At 43.4% G+C, this 18943-nt stretch overlaps 3 protein-coding genes and 7 non-coding genes across 10 annotated transcripts in view; 4 read left to right on the top strand and 6 right to left on the bottom strand.

Annotated features, from left to right (window-relative positions):
- Positions 1 to 90: 90 nt before the first annotated feature.
- TRNAQ-CUG (transfer RNA glutamine (anticodon CUG)) lies at positions 91 to 162 on the bottom strand. Its single transcript has one exon. It is a non-coding gene; the product is annotated as a tRNA-Gln (tRNA).
- Positions 163 to 625: 463 nt separating this feature from the next.
- On the bottom strand, positions 626 to 699 carry TRNAT-AGU (transfer RNA threonine (anticodon AGU)). The gene has a single exon. It is a non-coding gene; the product is annotated as a tRNA-Thr (tRNA).
- A 5659-nt stretch (positions 700 to 6358) lies between these two features.
- TRNAS-AGA (transfer RNA serine (anticodon AGA)) lies at positions 6359 to 6440 on the top strand. Its single transcript has one exon. It is a non-coding gene; the product is annotated as a tRNA-Ser (tRNA).
- A 3627-nt stretch (positions 6441 to 10067) lies between these two features.
- On the top strand, positions 10068 to 10149 carry TRNAS-GCU (transfer RNA serine (anticodon GCU)). Its single transcript has one exon. It is a non-coding gene; the product is annotated as a tRNA-Ser (tRNA).
- A 617-nt stretch (positions 10150 to 10766) lies between these two features.
- On the bottom strand, positions 10767 to 10839 carry TRNAK-UUU (transfer RNA lysine (anticodon UUU)). Its single transcript has one exon. It is a non-coding gene; the product is annotated as a tRNA-Lys (tRNA).
- Positions 10840 to 11695: 856 nt separating this feature from the next.
- The window catches only part of LOC129339774 (uncharacterized), a 16372-nt gene continuing 9124 nt past the window's right edge, over positions 11696 to 18943 (bottom strand). The window contains exons 2-5 of the mRNA XM_054994357.1: positions 16849 to 17190; positions 15985 to 16384; positions 13366 to 13390; positions 11696 to 12110 (exon numbers count right to left, since the gene is read on the bottom strand). Coding sequence (XP_054850332.1) covers positions 11696 to 12110; positions 13366 to 13390; positions 15985 to 16384; positions 16849 to 17190 — 1182 coding nt within the window. The remainder of the gene's footprint in view (positions 12111 to 13365; positions 13391 to 15984; positions 16385 to 16848; positions 17191 to 18943) is intronic.
- Positions 15977 to 16366, bottom strand: LOC129338186 (histone H2A type 2-C-like). The gene has a single exon (XM_054992228.1). The coding sequence runs from the start codon at positions 16364 to 16366 to the stop codon at positions 15977 to 15979; it is 390 nt and encodes a 129-aa protein (XP_054848203.1).
- LOC129338187 (histone H2B 1/2/3/4/6-like) lies at positions 16726 to 17116 on the top strand. The gene has a single exon (XM_054992229.1). The coding sequence runs from the start codon at positions 16726 to 16728 to the stop codon at positions 17104 to 17106; it is 381 nt and encodes a 126-aa protein (XP_054848204.1). The 3' UTR covers positions 17107 to 17116.
- On the top strand, positions 18346 to 18419 carry TRNAI-AAU (transfer RNA isoleucine (anticodon AAU)). The gene has a single exon. It is a non-coding gene; the product is annotated as a tRNA-Ile (tRNA).
- TRNAG-UCC (transfer RNA glycine (anticodon UCC)) lies at positions 18780 to 18851 on the bottom strand. Its single transcript has one exon. It is a non-coding gene; the product is annotated as a tRNA-Gly (tRNA).

Raw genomic sequence — 18943 nt, 5'->3', positions numbered from 1 at the left:
TACATGCTGGAAAGCAGCAAAGACGAGCCATGGAGATGTTGGGGGACAGACTGCAGGTTATTTTTGTTTACTCCCCAAAAATAAAAGATTAGGTTCCACCGAGATTTGAACTCGGATCGCTGGATTCAGAGTCCAGAGTGCTAACCATTACACCATGGAACCCATGTGAGAAAATATTCAGCCCACGTTGCATTTGAAAAGGACGTTCACTTTTTAAATGCTTGCATTTATAAGATATAAAGATTCTAGATACACAAGATAAATATTCTAACGTTGTAGCGTTACGTTGTTCAAGCAGACGTTTCCTGAAATCAAATAAAATCTGTAAAACACGCTACATAGACAGTTTTTAAGATCACACGTAAATTACAGCTGTTCTTCCAAACTCTGATGTATTTAAAATACATATTTAAAATAATTCATTTAATCTTCACGGCGGTTTTTATACCCCGCACTATGTTTCTGAGTTAATTCTTATTTTCACAATAACCATGTTTTTTTTTAAAAAAAAACACATAGCACTTCAGAAACTTTCAGAAGCACAAAACTGTAAGAGGAATTTGCAAACTTTAAGCATTGCCTAAGGGGGAAAGGGTTTCCTAGAGACAGGGTCGATGTCCTCAAAAGGCACCACTGGGATTCGAACCCAGGATCTCCTGTTTACTAGACAGGCGCTTTCACCAACTAAGCCATGGCGCCTCTTGTAAGTCTTATTTTCAAGTAGTCTTTCAAAATGAGTGAGTCCGAATTGTCCAGGCAGGGGAGGAATTCGATTTGACAAGTAAAGCCTTGCTGAACACTATTTCCAGAACGAAGAGTCCCAAAACCTTATCCACAATCACTCTTCAAAGAACAAATGTGGAAGGATGGCAGGATGACCCTGCAGTATGCTTTCCTTTGTTTCAAGTCAGAAGGATGGGGACAGAGAGCAGCTTTTCAGTGGCAGCTCGTACTCTCTTGAATCAACCTTCAGAGAATATATAGAAAACCACCTTAACCTTCTGCAGAGAGTGTCAACCTTTAAAAACACATTCCAGCCAAAATTCTGACTTAATTGAGATGTTTTCTGTTCACTGGTCAGGGCAGCTGTTTTGAACTGTGCTCATAGTCTTTGATGCTGATTGTATGTTTGTATGTTAAATGATGAGGTTGTGGATTTATTTTTGCTTTATTATGCTAAAATGCCTCAAATGCTTGAAAGGTAGTGTATACTTTTATTCCCCTGGCCCTTGGTAGCTGCCAATACAATACAACACTTCTCAGCATTCTTCTCCATGTTTCCTCAGAGAGCAACTCTGGAATCAATGAAACCCACCCCCAGCAAGTAAAAGTAGGATTGCAATGCAAAAAATGAAACTACGCCCCAAAAGGAGCTGACTTATTTGTGTGTGCATTCTTATTTGTGTGTGCTGACTTATTTGTGTGCTGACTTATTTGTGTGTGCATTCAGTGGGGTCTGACCTGGAGTTAACTTTAGGTAGAGTTGTCAGTTCTATGGCATTATACCCAGTAGAGGCCCCTCCCCTCCACAAACTCCACCCTCTCCAGGCTCCACCCCCAAATCTCCAGGAATTTCCCAATTAGGAGCTGGTACCCGTAACTTTAGGCCTATTCACAACTTAGACTGAATGTACATACAATCCATATACACATCAGGGTTTTTTTAAATTGTTGAGTAGTTCTCATGTTGCATTCAATGCACATACAGCTGAACATGTGACTGAAAGGACACATTTGTGCAACTTACTTTCCTTTGTTTCATTTAGAAAGTGCAAGTGTGTTGGCTCTTTCTTACAAACAGATGATAGCACATGCATTCATTGAACGTGTGAGCATAGCTTAAGAAAGAAAGAGATCCTTGTGTTATGTTGGATAGCTCAAGGAAAACATCAGTTTGATTTGTGGCAACCATGGAAAAGGTAAAGTCCACAAAGAGGTTTATTAGTAAAAGGACTGTAAATAAAACTGCTAATATCGGCAGGACCAGGTCAATGATGCAGGTTAATTCAGAATATTGTGCACAGTTCTCATCACTGTGTCTCAAGAAAGATGTCACAGAGTTGGAAAGATTATTTAAAGATTATTTAAAGACTGGAGCCAATCTGTGGGATTCTGCGGGGAGGGCATTTTCTGTGTTTTCCACAGAAAAGGACAATGGGATGGATAACTCCTTAAGGGCACCTTACAGGGCTATGTCTCCTAGTTACACGGAAGTAGGAATTGGTGTGAGCCAGTGTCTATTTGGTGTTTCTATATCATCAGTGTTGGTAGCTGAACTAGAGAATAAGGTACCAAGAACTGCAAGCTGGCTTCAGGCTTGTTTGGTGAGCCCAGTTTTTTACCTCTGAGGATACTTGCAAGTCTCTATAGTGGACAAAGCTAAAGAGAATTAAATAAAATATGGTCAAGTCCCACAGGGAAGCCATTCAAAGGGACATTCTGCTGGTTTCTCTAAGCAGAGTAAGAGGTATTTTAGTTACACTATGTTAAACAAAAGGTTGCTACTTTTAATTTAAGAAGTTTTGCTTTAAACACCTAAGGCTGAGTAAATTCTATGGTTGGGCAACAATAAAATCCTAAGCAGAGTCACACCTTTCTAAACCAAATACTTCAACTCGCTTTGATGGTTGTTTAGGACTGCTTAGGATTTCAGTGTCAAATGGTGACTTTCTCTCCCCAGCATGTTAAAGACTAGCAACTAGATTTCTTGGAGGAGTGCTTGCGGAGCAAGGGGCATTTTCAAAGCCCTGCTGGCAAGACATGTTGCAACAGATGCAATTCCACCACGTACAACTGGGAGTCAAGGGGCTGAATTTTAGCCAGCGGCCTCCAGTTAGACAGCCTGTCAAATTCATCACTTCCTCATCGTAATTGTCCAAGTTGAGTTTACATTTTTTTTTAAAAGGTGATGCAATTATCTGTGAAGGCCACTACTTATATACTGGATCCTTGTCCATCCTGGCTACTGAAATCTTGTAAAGACCAGGTAAAGAAGCCTTGATGTCTATCATAAATCAGTCACTAACTCAACGTGCCTCCCCTCATACATACCACTCAGTCTATTGTCTACAGCCAAGCCTTACGTTACAACCGTATCTGCTCCAATGCTCTCGACCGAGACTCACACTTAAGAGATTTACAAGCATTTTTGGGACTACAGTACCCACCAAATGAAGTGAAGAAACAAATCAACAGGGCCAGACTAGTTCCCAGAAACAGTCTGCTCCAGGACAAACCTAAAGGAACTAACAACAGAACACCACTGGTTGTCACCTATAGCTCCCAGCTCAAACCCATCCAACGTATCATCAGTGAGCTACAACCCATCCTGGAAAATGATACCTCTCTCTCAGAAGCCCTGGGTGGAAGACCTTTCCTTGCCTACAGACAGCCCCCCAACCTTAAACGACTTCTCACTCACAACCATGAATCAGCCAGCAGAGTCACCAGCACAGGTACCAGGCCCTGCAACAGACCCAGATGCCAGCTCTGCCCCTATATCTACCCAGGGAATACAATTACAGGACCCAATGGCATCAACTACACTGTCTCTGGCTCTTACAGCTGCTCATCCTCCAATCTGATATATGCCCTCATGTGCCAACAATGTCCTTCTGCTCTGTACATTGGACAAACCAGCCAACCTCTACGCAAAAGAATAAATGGACACAAATCTGACATTAGAAATGGAAACGTCCAGAAACCAGTGGGAGAACACTTCAATCTACCAGGACATTCCATCAAAGACTTAAAGGTCGCTGTAGTTCAACAGAAACCTTTCAAAAACAAAATCCAAGGGGAGGCTGCTGAACTGGAATTCATATGCAAATTTGACTCTGTCAAGCTGGGACTGAATAGGGACTATGAATGGTTATCTCATTATCACAGGTAACAGATTTCCTTTACAGAGGTGGGATCTGGGGGAGCTCAGTGGCACCTGGCGTGGGCTTTCGGGGACCACAGATCTCTTTGTCAGATGCATCTGGCAGGGAGAGCTGTGGTTATCGAAGGCTCATACTGCATTGGAATTGGATGGTCTAGCTGTTTGGCTGCTACAAACTAACAGGGCAAACTCCTTTGAAGCCAACTGATCCACACACCAAAAGGAGATGTTTACATATACTAGCAAAGGAATGTTTTGGTTGCACCCTCCCCCCCTAATTGCCTCTTCTCTCTCCTCCCCTTCTCCTCCCTCCTCTTCTGTATTTGACCAGTCTCTGTATCATGCATCTGACAAAGAGAACTTGATTCTCGAAAGCTTATGCTACAATAAAATTGGTTAGTCTTAAAGGTGCTACTGGACTCTTTTTGATTTTGCCTCCCCTCAGTCTCTCAAAGAGGCGGTCATCTGCCCATTACTTTAAAAAAATGTTGTGCCCTATTATTGCCCAATCTCTAATCTGCCCTTTCTGGGCAAAGTGGTTGAGAGAACAGTAGCTGACCAGCTTCAGACCTTCTTGGACAACTCTTGTGCTTTGGATGCCTTTTCAGCCCAGTTTTAGGCCAGGCTATAAGATGGAGATAGCTCTGGTGGGTCTAGCCGATGACGTCTGCCAGCCATGCTTCATTGTTGCTCCTCTTGAATCTATCTGCAGCCTTCCGTACAGTAGACCATGTTGTCCTGTTGAGGCATTTGGAGGCAGAAGTAGGTATCAGGGGATGTCCCTTGGACTGGGTGAAATTATCCCACATGAAACAAACCCAGACGGTTCCTATTGGAGACCAGCTATCTTCAGTGTGGGAATTATCTTGTGGGGTTGCACAAGCTTATCCCCCGTGTTATTCGACCTCTATGTAAATCCTTTATGAGAAATCATTCATAGCTGTGGAATTGGATGCCATAAATATGCAGATAATACCCAGCTATAACTTGCTGTCCAAATTCCCTGGTGATGCAGTTGAGGTACTGACTCTGAGTTTAAGTTATGAGGTTTATGAGGTTCAGTTGACCCTGGCTATCTCAGTCAAAAGACTAGAGATTACACTGGACCCAGCACTGCTGCTAGAGAAACCAGTACATGTCGCTGCCAAAAAAAAAGGACTTCTCCCTGGAAGATGGCCCCCTACATTGACATGCCTGATTCTTGCCAACTGGATTCATGCCACAGTAACAGCAAGACTAGACAACTGTAATGCATTCTACAAAGGTCTCGCCTCAAAGTCAACTTGGAGACTTCATCTGGTGCAGAAAACTGCATTTTGTCTTCTTTTTGGTCCTAGGTGGAGCATGCATATCACTCCCGTTCTGTAGTCACTCCATTGGTTACTTATCTGTTACCGAGCCAAATTCAAGGTCATGACTATCACATTTGAAGCCCTTCATTGCCTTGACCCCTCATATCTAGGCAACCACCTCCGCAGTGTTACTCATCTGAACAGGGCCTTCTGCAGATACCACCCCAAAGTTGGGCATAATCAACAGCTGCCGACCCATGTACTTTCTCTGTGGTAGCCTCTCATCTTATGTCCAGAGGAGTTAGCCGTGTTAGTCTGTAGTAGCAAAATCAAAAAGAGTCCAGTAGCACCTTTAAGACTAACCAATTTTATTGTAGCATAAGCTTACCAGAATCACAGTTCTCTTCGTCAGATGCATGAAGGGCAAAAAGAAACTGGTCAGATATAGAGGAGGAGAGGGGAGGGCGGAGTAGATGCAAACAGCTCCTTCTGATATGGAGATGCAAACAGCTCCTTCTGATATGGAGATCAGTTAAGGAAATCAGTTACCTCTGATAATGAGATAACCATTCATAGTCCCTATTCAGTCCCAGCTTGACAGAGTCAAATTTACATATGAATTCCAATTCAGCAGCTTCCCGTTGGATTTTGTTTTTGAAAGATTTCTGTTGAACTACAGTGACCATCCAACGGGAAGCTGCTGAATTGGAATTCATATGTAAATTTGACTCTGTCAAGCTGGGACTGAATACTATTTTCCAAATTTAACAGTCACACAAGTGGTTCTTTTCAAAGGCGCCCTGATCACTTTTCTCCTTGGGAAAGAGAGTGAGGGGACTGGAATACCAAGATTTCTGTAACCGAGGGAGATGAGAGAGGACGTAGGCATCGGAAAGTTGAGGAAGACGTTGAAATGAGTGCAGAAAGAAGTTGCTTTTAATTCTTAACAGTTAAGATACATGATTCCTGAACAGAGGGCTAAGAGGCATGAGAGATAAGCAAGCAAGCAAGCATCTTTGTTGTGTATCTTTGCTGGTAGACACGAGATTAACTCTCAAATGAATCATTTTCCAGTGGCCTTTACGAAACTCGTATAAATAAGGAATATATTGGTAATATTCAGAAAGGAAGGATGTAAAATGTATCACTGGAAAGTGTCAAGTTGAAAATATACCATTAAGCAGTAGTCGTGGCCGAGTGGTTAAGGCGATGGACTAGAAATCCATTGGGGTCTCCCCGCGCAGGTTCGAATCCTGCCGACTACGAAATGATTTTTTTTCTTTACGCCCTATGGTTCTTCTATTTTCTTTAGGAAACGACCCCAAACGTCTCTTCTTGTAAACACCTGGTGCGCTTTCCTCTCCCCCTCTCCATGTCATTGCCTGCGACACCTCGTATCTCACCAACTTTTCCCTTTGGCTTGGAAAGTTGAAACCAGGAAGAAAAAGAATCTGCTGGTTTGCTACCCGACGGATACTTTCTTGAATGGAGGAGAGGGAGTGTTATTAGATGAGCTGCAAAAGCACAACACAAAAAGTAATGTCTTGTGAAACGAAATATATGCATATAGCCAGAGATAAAGATAGCTGTAGGGGAACTAAGTCTGACATATGTAAGCTTTTCCTGGTTAGCAGAGTAAGTATCCCTGTCTTTCAAGCTGGGAGACAGGGTATGAGCTCCTTAGGGGGAGATAGTCGATTTTGTATGTTTACATTTATTTATTTTTATGTATTTATTTATGTTATTTATAGTCCACCTTTCTCACTGAGACTCAAGGCGGATTACATAGAGTGAAATTGGCACAGTCAATATCAAGGACATTTCAGTAAACAAAGAGGGTAAACAAATGCAAGTTTACAAAGACATCACATTAGCAAAAATCCAATACAAAGTTGAAGAAATGCTGGAACAGCATAAGCAATTCTAGGACTGACATTAGACAACATAGAACTACCCAGTAGGGTCATACTTAAAGCAAAAATCAAATCTTTGAGTGTTAACAAGAAAGGTAAATGAAGTAAATAAATAATGAACTCAACAGTAAGGTGTAAAAATAGAGGATGAAACTGACTGATAGGGTGTTTTATGATGTAGGAGGGGAATAAAAGCTGGAAGGAGTGAAAGAGTGAAGTGTCTGCGGCTCCTAGAATGATGCAACATACCTCGTGTCATAGGGTGCACAGAGAAAGAACAGGGAAGGTTGAGAGACTGGATTTGGGGGAATTTGTACAGAGGCAGAAATGTGAGTGCTCTATTGGACACAGAGAGGAATGGAGAATTACAGAGAATGGGCTAGAATATTGGCAATTCCTGTGTCCGTCCATTGTAGCAAAGCAAAATATATTGATAATAATAATGGCCTTCTAGCCAACATTCTAACAAAAGTCATTCCAGCAAGTAATCCTGAACTAGTGGAAATGTGAAAGCAGCCCTCAGAGTGATTTGAACTGTAAATTGGGCATCTTAAATCCAAATATTGCTCCATCCGGGGACCCCATGGCCACTTCCATATTAATATGTAAACTTCCATATTAAACTTCCTACCTGTAAGCATCTCACAGGTAGGAAGTGTAGGGATGTGTAGCTAACACTAATAATGGCAGAGACAACCCAATGGAAAGTCCTGGCAAGCTCCTAATCCAGACAAAATTGTCTCTGACAATGGAGACACCTCTGCAATTCTCCCTTTTTTCGGAGCCATCTCAGTTTTACCATGTTTGGGCTTTATGAGCCACTATATCCTGAATATATACATACCCCCTGTCTCAACCATGGTCTCCCCCTTTTTTTGCTTGTTCCTGGTGATCCAGTGCTTTTATTGGCAGCAAAGTTCCCATATGACACATGATGTGTGACCCTGCTCTTGTCCTTTTAGGATTTACTTTCTGCCTTGGTCCCAAACCCCTTGCATTGGTGTTGGACACCCCCAGAAATCTGTGCAGACCTTTCAGCATTTGGAATACATTTCACTCCTAAACTTGTTCCTTATATGTGAGAGTATGCCTTCAGTGATCAAACACCATAGATTTCCACTCTAAATATAGAAGTTTTCAGTGGAACCAGTTCATACAACCGGATGTCACCACATAGTAATCAAGTGATGAAGAATTAATTGGTATAGATGCGTGTATGTGCATTAGGCCCAAAAATGTGCTTTATGTTGGCCATACACACACAACGCTGACATCTTGCAGGTGCCAGCCTGTACATGGGTGAAATCAACATCAGCCTGTACACGGGCTTTCTTTGTGGTGGCCCCTACCCTGTGGATCGGCCTGCCTGAGGAGGTCAGGAGAGCCCCCACCCTCCTGGCTTTCCACAAACAATGCAAAACTGAATTATTCAAAAAGACCTTTTTTTCATCTAAGAGGGCTGTATTGTAGGAAAGGGGTCCCAGATGTTTCACTAATGAGTTAGGAACCATAGATTTCAACATTATGTTGCCTTACATATTATCTGCTGCTTTAAATATGTACTCCTACATACTACCTGTGCTTCACGTTGTTTAATGTAAGTCCTAGAATTGATTATGTTCTGTGTCAGCCATTCTTCAACCCCATATAGAATCCTTGTGAATGCTATGTCTTTGTAAACTTCTATTCATTTACTTGATGACATTGTGTATGGAAATGTCCTTGACACTGTATGGAAATGCCTGCCCTTGTCCTTGCCGCTGATTGTACTAATCTCACACTATGTAATCCGCCTTGAGACTCAGTGGGAAAGGCGGAATATAAATGGTATAAATAAAATAAAATATCTGTGGCTTACATGCCTATCTGCCTATCTGTATCTATCTACACTGTAAGAGCATTTTTGGATTAAAAACTTGTAAGTGCTTTTCACATAGCAGAGACATATCTATTGCTTTTGATTCCCCACATGCAATGGGAGATGGGGCAGTTACGCTTCCCTATTCATTCATTTTTTCCATTTTGTCATTTGTTCATGTAATGTCACAGAGCAGTTAAAGAAGGGGAGTGTGTGTGACAGAAGTGTATGACAGAACCATGTGAGAGAAGTCATAGCTGCCTGGTGTCTTGCTGCATCTGGGGAATATAAATATATGTGCATATTCTCCAGGTTGTGACCTAGTGGCATTTCCTCTCTCACATTCAAGTACCTGGAATGAGGCCAAAAGAAAACGCACTCCAAATTGCAGTAAATTACAGACTATTGGATGCTGTCAATCACTAGAATTCTTCCTGGTTTTTTTACTAAAAAAAAAAAGAATACAATAAATTGAAGCAATGCACATTTTTATATCTGCAGAAATGTACTCATGTATTTACCAAACAGCTTTCAGAAGAAAAGAGTTTGCAGTTCTTTACAGACAAAGTTAGAACAATCCACAAATAGGGTGAACACATATTGCAAGTAGATTCATAAAAGCAAGCATGTAAAAAACTAAGTGAAAGCAAGAGACTCTCCTGACACACACCCCTCACCTAGACGGAATAAAAGTGCTTTCATGTGTTCAAAAACCGAAAATTGTCCTCACCTGCAGACCCAGGGCAGGATATTTTATAATCTGGAGCTTCCCCCAGTCACCGTGTGAGGTCGGCGAGGGTGACTAATTAATACTAACTAGCCAACATTCACCCAGGAAGTGAATTCCCTGGATGTGTAAATCGCTGCTGTCTCCAGCTCCAGTTATTAGCCCTGTGTGATACATCCCCCCTTCCCCACCATCTCTCTCTTCCAGCTCAAGGATATAGAAATTTTGCTGGATTCCTTTTTTTCTTTTCACCACATTCAATTTATGTGAACATAGCAATATGTTCTTTCTGAAGCACAGGGGTGGAAAGCATGATTCTCGGCTGTTAACACAAATTGCAAAACACTCTGAGATGGCTTCCATGACAAAACAGAATAGGGGCTGCGCAAGAAGTGACGAGGTGGCCGAGTGGTTAAGGCGATGGACTGCTAATCCATTGTGCTCTGCACGCGTGGGTTCGAATCCCACCTTCGTCGTTAAACCTTTTCTTTTTTTAAACCACCACATCTACCTCCTTACTTTGCATTTATTGTTACAGCCTCTCCCAAACTAAACACAGAGATTATTTTTAATTTAGCAGATTCGACACTGGAATGCATAAAATGAATGAAAAGGCTTCCTCTTTAGATATTCCGACATCTATTGCAACGTTCTACCCACAGTTTCCTTGGCAAAAATCCAGAGGTGCTTTTCTCCCACGCAACGCCTCAAATATATGTAACGCAAGCCTGGCGTTTAAATGTAATGTCACACCCCTTTTCCTGTACCAAGACAAGATCCGTCCTGCACAGCAGTTTCTAGACAAGGATCAGATGCTTTTAGGAAAGTAAGTCACAGGGTGCTTGGCCGATTCTGACGGTAAGTGTACAAACATGATTATTGGAGCAAGATTGTGTCCAGTAGCTAGTTAAAGACCTACTAGATTTCCAGCGTATGAGCTTTGGAGAGATTGGACTGATACACTGGAAATATAGTTGGTTGGTCTTGGAGGTGCCACTGAACCCGAATCTTGGTCTTCTTCTACAAAGCAACAGGGTTACCCGCCTGAAAGCAACCTGGACGCAAATCATTGGGAGAGAAAAAAAAGTTCCAACGCCCGAGCAGGGACTTGAACCCTGGACCCTCAGATTAAAAGTCTGATGCTCTACCGACTGAGCTACCCGGGCTTCAGTGGAAACCCGAACCCGACAAAGACATTTGAAAAAAATTGATATGACTGTGCCCTGATTTTATTTCCAGAATATACTCGGAAATTCACCTGGATTTGAGAAGACTATAGGACTTTCAGGGTATAAGTTTATGAATCAGTTTCCTTCTTTGTGTACCATCAGATAGCACCTAATGAAGGAATTCATCCGTATCTGAAAAAGGGTATCTGAAGATGGGAACTTTTGATTCTCTAAAACTCCCACCCTGAAAATCTTGTTGCTCTCCAAGCCGCCACTGGGCTCAAATCCTGCTGCTTCTGCTACCCACTTGAAACTCATTAATGCAAATTGATTTTTAAAAAGGTGCCATTAATTTTACTTAAGTAGCCCTGCAGCTCTCGAAAAACTACAAATGGGTGCCTCTACAGATGGAATATTTTCTCCTTCATACTTCCTCATACTTCGGAGGCAAAACTAGTGGGTGGATTTTAGTTTACGCAGTTTTGAACTGTATTTATCGTGGAGAAACTTGGCATTTTCACTGTGGGTGAATGAAACCCTAAACTTGAATCCTATGAGAGTACATTAAAAGGAACTGGAGATCTGGAGATGCCAATAGAAAAGGCAAGCACTCCGCCGCGAGTGAGACTTTAGCCCTAACCTCCAAACCGAGTTTGCTTCAACTAAAAAGTTTCAGACACTTTCTTGAGACTGTGAGTGGCTCTGAAAAGAACCTTTGGTGTTAAGCCAATGCAATCTTAAGACCAGTTATACCAACTCAAGACCACGGATTTTAATGATCTTAAAATAGCGTAAGACTGCATAAGATTGCATTTAGAAAGTCCTGGCTTTTGCGGAGGCTGCCCCCTCCCTCTCAGGCCCTCTCCCCGCGGATGCGCCGGGCCAGCTGGATGTCCTTGGGCATGATGGTGACGCGCTTGGCGTGGATGGCGCACAGGTTGGTGTCCTCGAAGAGCCCCACCAGGTAGGCCTCGCTGGCCTCCTGCAGCGCCATCACGGCCGAGCTCTGGAAGCGCAGGTCGGTCTTGAAGTCCTGCGCGATCTCGCGCACCAGGCGCTGGAAGGGCAGCTTGCGGATCAGCAGCTCCGTCGACTTCTGGTAGCGGCGGATCTCCCGCAGGGCCACGGTCCCGGGCCGGTAGCGGTGCGGCTTCTTCACGCCCCCGGTGGCCGGCGCGCTCTTGCGAGCCGCCTTGGTGGCCAGCTGCTTGCGCGGCGCCTTCCCGCCGGTGGACTTGCGAGCGGTCTGCTTGGTACGCGCCATGGTTCTTCCAGCCAAGCACTACTGTCTCTTCTGGTCAGCGAAAGACTAAACGTCTCGAGCCGGGGCTGAAGTTTTATAGCCACTTCACTCTCTGCTGATTGGCCGAAAGGTCAGCAATGGAACGTTGCTGAATTCGAATTTCCCGCAGAGGTGCAGGGATTGGACAAATTTGCAAAAGCCCGCCGGAGCCTTAGAGATGGCTAGATGGTCGCTCGCTCTTGCGTTTCCCTAGCAGTTCTGTTCATTTTTTAAAAAAATGGGACGATCTGGATCTGATGGCGTCTTAGAGAATAACAAGAATTTCAGGGAAGAGTCCAGTAGCACCTTTAAGACTGCTTTACTGTAGCATAAGTTTTCGAGAACCACAGTTCTCTTCGTCAGATGCATCTGTGGTTCTCGAAAGCTTATGCTACAGTAAAGCAGTCTTAAAGGTGCTACTGGACTCTTTTCTGTTTTGGTACTGCAGACTAACACGGATAACTCCTCATGATTTTCAGGGAGTAAGCTTTCGAGAATCAAATGTCCCTTCTTCAGATTCAAGTAGTAGGAGTGGAGATCACAACCCAGTTTTTATACATCCCTGTCAAGAAATGGGGGAAGTGGAGCAAAGAAGGGAGTTGGAATGTAAAGGTACAATGCAGCTTGCTTATGGTAGAAATTTGCATCTATGGTGAGATAAGAATCTTACCTGATGCTAATGTGTGCTCCTCTCGAGCTGAATTGTAACATTGGATCTTTACATCTTGACTCCCTTTTTTGCTTCACCTCTCCCACCCCATGACATAGATCCTACTTGTACCTGAAGAAGGGAGCTCTGACTCATGAAAGCTCATACCCTGAAAATATTGTTGGTCTCTTAAGGTGCCACTGGATTCAAATCCTGCTGTTCTACTGTAGACCAAAACCTTTCCTGATCTGAACTTTTTAAAAGAATGAGATGAAGAAGGAGCTGGAGGAATGGACTGCAAACTTCAGAAAGGTTTATATCTCCTAATTAAGATTTTTTTAAGCATCTTCAACTAAAAGATCTACCACAGCAAGGAATGAGAATGTATTTAAAATGCTTACAACCCACTTTTCCCCCTGAAAGGATCCAACACTGCTGACAGAAAAAGTTAAAACCATTTCAGCAATTGTATATCTCTAGAGACCCCCTTCCAGAAAACCAAAGCAAGAAAACTGATTGTTGTCATTTCTTTTAGTCACTCACAAATCACCCCCCCCTCCAAGTTGTCTAAAGAGAGTGGCTGTTCTCTCACAGTCTCAGTGATGTTCTTCCACAGCCTAAGGGTAACCAATGTAAGAGTCACAACTCACAATGGGAAATGGGTATTCTCTCATGTGCTGAAAGGGACAGAGAACAGAAACTGGTGACAGGATAAGTGAAGCTATCATATGGAGGTTATACAAGGAGGACCTGTCCTGTGCATAATCTTTTCCCTGATGCACTACTTTTCTACTTGCAGGGAGCTTTTCAGATATGGGATGTTGGGGGGTATGAAAAATCCCAGCATTTGAAAGGCCTCACACTTTCCAAGCATCTGCTGTGGGATTCTAAAAGCAGGAACCTGACTGAGTAACCTATACCTGATTTGCAAGTAAAAGGAAACATCACACTCCCTCTCTTCTAGGCCAAATTTCCAGAGGTACAGTCTATACTATCTCAAAGTTCACCAGTACCGAAACAGCTAATGCATGCCTGATTTGCTTAATGCAGAAAAAAAATTTACTTGAAAGATGCTTCTCCTCTGCTTTTGACTATACTCAAAATTATATAAATTCAGTTGACAGAATTCAAGGCAGGAATAAACAGACTAAAGGGGGAGTCAGAATGGTTGGTGAAGCTAAAGCCAAACTTTTTCTGGCCTGATTTACACATGCATCAAAATGAGGTGTGTGCCACACATAAAAATGTGTCTATTGTGTTTGCCTGTGTGTATTCTAGCACAGAGCTTACTCCTTGCTATACTCAAGATGCATACACTTGGACTGAATAGAGACAAAGGCTTCCAATGCTAATTTATCCACACCCACTACCCCTCTGCATACCCCACCCTATTCAATCACGCCTGCCTTTGTCATTCACTAGCTATTATCATTCGCCTTCTGTAATCATTCCACTTCCCAAGATATGGAGATGGACTCACATTCTAGCATTATCTGAAGAAATGATGAGCTGCGGCTCATGAAAGCTCATACCCTACCACTAATTTTGTTAGTCTTATTGGTGCTACTGTTGGTCTTATAGGTGTTCTTTTCCACTGCTACAGACAGACTAACAAGGCTACCAATCTTGATTTATCTCCACTATATTGTTGCCCTACTTGCAGAGAACTGGCTGTGGAGAATATTCATAAATGTGACCCCTCTCTCACACACAAAATAGAAAACAGTACAGTCTGTTCTACCACTTTGGGATCTTGGCAGTCCATTTTCTTGCATGACATGAGTAGGTTAGGCCTTTGATTTGAAAGCACGTAGGAGGGACATTGGGTAAAATGTCAAAACCCAAAGAGAGATCAAAAGCACCGCCAAATATAGGCCTTTGATGAGTAATGAGAAAGAGTGCTGGTGTTTTGTTCTGTTGGAAGGACTATTGTTTTAAAGCAGATATAACAGACTGAAAAGGCTCTATTGTAGAAGAAAGAAAATTAAGATTAACAGCATAGACGTAAATTTATTTCAGAAGCAAAAGAAGAAATCTAGTTATTCTGAGGAAAACAGCAAGCTGGGAGATCATGATTTAATTTTAATTCACTTCATTTCTATCCAGCTTCTCTCCCCAGAGGGGACTTAAAGTACCTTACAATATTCTGTATGCCTCCATTTTATCATCTCGGCCTTGTGAGATAAGGTAGGCTGAGAAAGTGTGACTGGCCCACGGTCACCTAGCAAGCTTCCCTGGCAGAGTGAGAACTCAAAACTGAGCCTCTCAGATCCTGGTCTGGAACTCTAACCACTACACAGTACAGCTATCATAAGAAGGAACCCACAGCAGAAAATGTAGGAAGGATGGATTCAAAAATCTTTCATGAAGGGAATATTGGGAGGGGCAGGTATTAGACAGGTATTAGACAACAGACTGTGCTAAAAACACAACACAGAGCAGTTTACTACCACATGAAAGTGATGGTCACCAATACTTGCCTTTAAAAAGTGATTAGATCAAAATCAAAATAGTAAATAGTCCAGCAGCACCTTTAAGACTAACCAACTATATTGTAGCATAAGCTTTCAAGAACCACAACTCTCTTCGTCAGACACTGCAATACAAATGCTACTTATGCTATAATAAAGGTACTACTGGACTATTTACTATTTTGCAACTAGACTAACACGGCACCTCTGAATCTAGATCAGGATAGCTGATTTTACTGAATCTTCATGTAAAGACATAGTTCAATTTTGAATGGGTATATTCAAAGCTTCTCTGAGAACATATCAGCGGTTGCCTTGGGAAAGGAAATTGGACTAATTTGATTTTTGGCTTAACCCCACAAGATTTACATTTTTGAAAGCTAATTATATTTCTTTTGTACTTCGAGCATTCAAACATATTTCAACATCAGAAAACCTTCAATTGCTATAAAAGACTTCATGTTTTATTTTTAGGCAGATAGGCAGCCCCGTTGGACTGCAACACAACAGCAGGATTGGAGAACTAAAGACTTTGCAAGGGTATAAACTTTTGAGATAAGCTTTAGCTTTGACTGCTTATTCCCTGAAATACTTGTGGGCTTAAGGTGCCAACTGGACTCCAATACTGAAGTATCTCATAAATATGCAATAAACAGCTCTTTCGCAGATGGTGTGGGTGGCTCTTAGAAGAGCCGTTGGGGCTTTCTTGTTCTTTGACGCTCAATCGAGATCTTATTTGCCTTTAGCCTTGTGGCTCTCGGTCTTCTTGGGCAGGAGGACGGCCTGGATGTTGGGCAGGACGCCGCCCTGGGCGATGGTGACCTTGCCCAGCAGCTTGTTGAGCTCCTCGTCGTTGCGGATGGCCAGCTGGAGGTGGCGGGGGATGATGCGCGTCTTCTTGTTGTCGCGGGCCGCGTTGCCGGCCAGCTCGAGGATCTCGGCCGTCAGGTACTCCAGCACGGCGGCCAGGTAGACGGGAGCCCCGGCGCCCACCCGCTCGGCGTAGTTGCCCTTGCGCAGCAGGCGGTGCACGCGGCCCACCGGGAACTGCAGCCCGGCGCGGGAAGAGCGGGTCTTGGCCTTGGCGCGGGCCTTGCCTCCTTGCTTGCCGCGTCCAGACATTGTCTCCGATGCTCTTAGCTGTCGCAAACTAAGCGAAAAATGATACCAAGAAAGTTGCGGCGGCGATTTTTATTTGCGCCGCGAACTTGCAACTGTCAATGCTGATTGGTTACATTTTGAAACCCGGGAGCCCTATGCCCAATGGGAGAAAAAAGGGCATTATGCTTTTCTGCTATTGGTTGGACAGTTTCTACCGCTGTCCAATGGGAATGGAGAAGAAAGCGCTCCTGCAATTTGTCAATGGAGCAAAATCCAGCCAATAGGATAGGAGTTGGCTGGCTGGCTACGTGTTTATAAATGGGGAGCCACGCCTGCGCGCAAAGCTGTTTCTTTGCCTGCAGTTAACGGTCGATTTTGCAATGCCTGAACCGGCCAAGTCTGCGCCCGCGGCCAAGAAGGGCTCGAAGAAAGCGGTGACCAAGACGCAGAAGAAGGGCGACAAGAAGCGCAAGAAGAGCCGCAAGGAGAGCTACTCCATCTACGTGTACAAGGTGCTGAAGCAGGTGCACCCGGACACGGGCATCTCGTCCAAGGCCATGAGCATCATGAACTCCTTCGTCAACGACATCTTCGAGCGCATCGCCGGCGAGGCCTCCCGCCTGGCGCACTACAACAAGCGCTCCACCATCACCTCCCGCGAGATCCAGACGGCCGTGCGCCTCCTGCTGCCCGGCGAGCTGGCCAAGCACGCCGTCTCCGAGGGCACCAAGGCCGTCACCAAGTACACCAGCTCCAAGTGAGCCGCCCCAAAGCAAGCAGGCAGCCCCACCCCCCGTGCAAACCCAAAGGCTCTTTTCAGAGCCACCCACTTGCTCCCCAAAGAGCTGCGATTGCAGAGTGCCCAGAGGGAGCCTGCGAAGGCAACGTTTGGATCTTGGCTTGCAGAATGTATTGCGCTCAAATGTGTCTGCTTTTGATGCTTTCACGGCTTGTTCTTTTGACATCGTGTTCAAAGATTGACACTATCAGTTTTTAGAAGAGTTCCTCTACAAGGGAATGACTTTGGTTCGACGTTATGTTTGCAGTTTTCAGTCTTAGATCATAAACTAGCTTAATTGGTCATTAATCATACTGAATTTATTCTCAGTAGACCATATGAAAGGCAAGATCACTTGTTTCAGGCCAAGTTCACCAGCTCCAAATAGTTGCCGGGAAAGCTCTAGTCCATCCCACTTTCTCAGCACCTGTTACTATGTTCCATTTCATTATTTGAGTTCCAGTAGCCGCTTAGAGACCAAGAAAGCTTCAGTGTGTAAACTTTGGGAAGTCTCCTTTCTTCAGATATCCTTTGACTCTCCAAAGCTTATACGTGAAAATCTTGCTGCTCTCTAAGGCGCCACTGGACTCTAACCCTGCTGTTCTACTGCAGACCAACACGGCTACCCATCTAAAACCAACGTCGTGAGCTATCTTTTTGCCTGCTTTACGGGGGCGGGGGGAAACAACGGCCTGGAATTCTGAATCTTAGTGATTTTGAGTTTGACAAATCACGTTAGATTTTGCATATTTATGAGATCTTCCTAAATTAGGCAACCTTTCCCAAGAAACTGGTTCCAATTCCTTTGAATGTAAAACTCTGAAAGCTGTTGGAATGAGGGACAATATTCTCGGAGTTTATAGCCATAATCTTGGCTCACTTATACAGCACAGCAGTATATTTTTAGAAAACTGGAGGGGGGGATTGGGCAGCAGATACTTAGAGTGTGAGCAAAATTACGGATATTTGTTCTGAGATTTCACTGTTATGTTAGAGGTGTCGATTCCCCGCTGCAAATGCTTCACTTTTGCCTCTGTAATTGTAATTTTTAGGGTGGGGATTCTTCCTTTTTTATTCACTGTAATTCTACTGTTTTCCAAGCACGGTAGAAAGGGAAAATGTGCTCTTTTCTTGGGGCCCTATTGGTAGTAATCAATATTAATATAATAGAAATTTGTTATTCTTATTATTTCCTCGACCTAATTTTTTTATTTTCATCAGAGGCCGGTTAGCTCAGTTGGTTAGAGCGTGGTGCTAATAACGCCAAGGTCGCGGGTTCGATCCCCGTACTGGCCACAATGTAATTTTTGCAAATGTTTTTCAGATGCAATATTACTATGAATACTGTATGTATGACACAGTGAGTAAAGAATGACCTTTCCGAAGAAGTCTTGACCACTAATGTGACATTTTTTTCTAAGAGGAAAATATCGAATTCCTATAGAATAGCTGCTTAATTCATTCATGTATCTTTCTGTGTTAAAAAAATGAATATGTCACAGCCACTTTCTCTTGCTCAGTGTTAGGTCAACTTCCGCCTTCCCATCTCCTCTCTCAATCAGAATTCCCTGCAACAGAAATATTTTATCTGTTTCAAATTAAAGAAGGGGATGGCAGAAGGATATATTTCCACTGCTTGGTAAAACTTGAACATTCTGCGTTGGCCGGGAATCGAACCCGGGTCAACTGCTTGGAAGGCAGCTATGCTCACCACTATACCACCAACGCCTTCTTTTATGAAGGTTTTCTTTGATATTATACTAAGGACAGGCTTTCTCCACGGGGTTAAAGCCAAATGATTACAAAGAAGAAAGACCCTT

This window comes from Eublepharis macularius, chromosome 12, assembly GCF_028583425.1.
Source record: "Eublepharis macularius isolate TG4126 chromosome 12, MPM_Emac_v1.0, whole genome shotgun sequence".
NCBI classification, from domain to species: Eukaryota; Metazoa; Chordata; class Lepidosauria; order Squamata; family Eublepharidae; genus Eublepharis; species Eublepharis macularius.
This window is presented reverse-complemented; position numbering and strand designations above follow the sequence as displayed.

Excerpts from the sequence above, each read along its gene's own strand:
- LOC129338186 (XM_054992228.1), bottom strand. The coding sequence starts at position 16,366 with ATGTCTGGACGCGGCAAGCAAGGAGGCAAGGCCCGCGCCAAGGCCAAG.
- LOC129338187 (XM_054992229.1), top strand. The coding sequence starts at position 16,726 with ATGCCTGAACCGGCCAAGTCTGCGCCCGCGGCCAAGAAGGGCTCGAAG.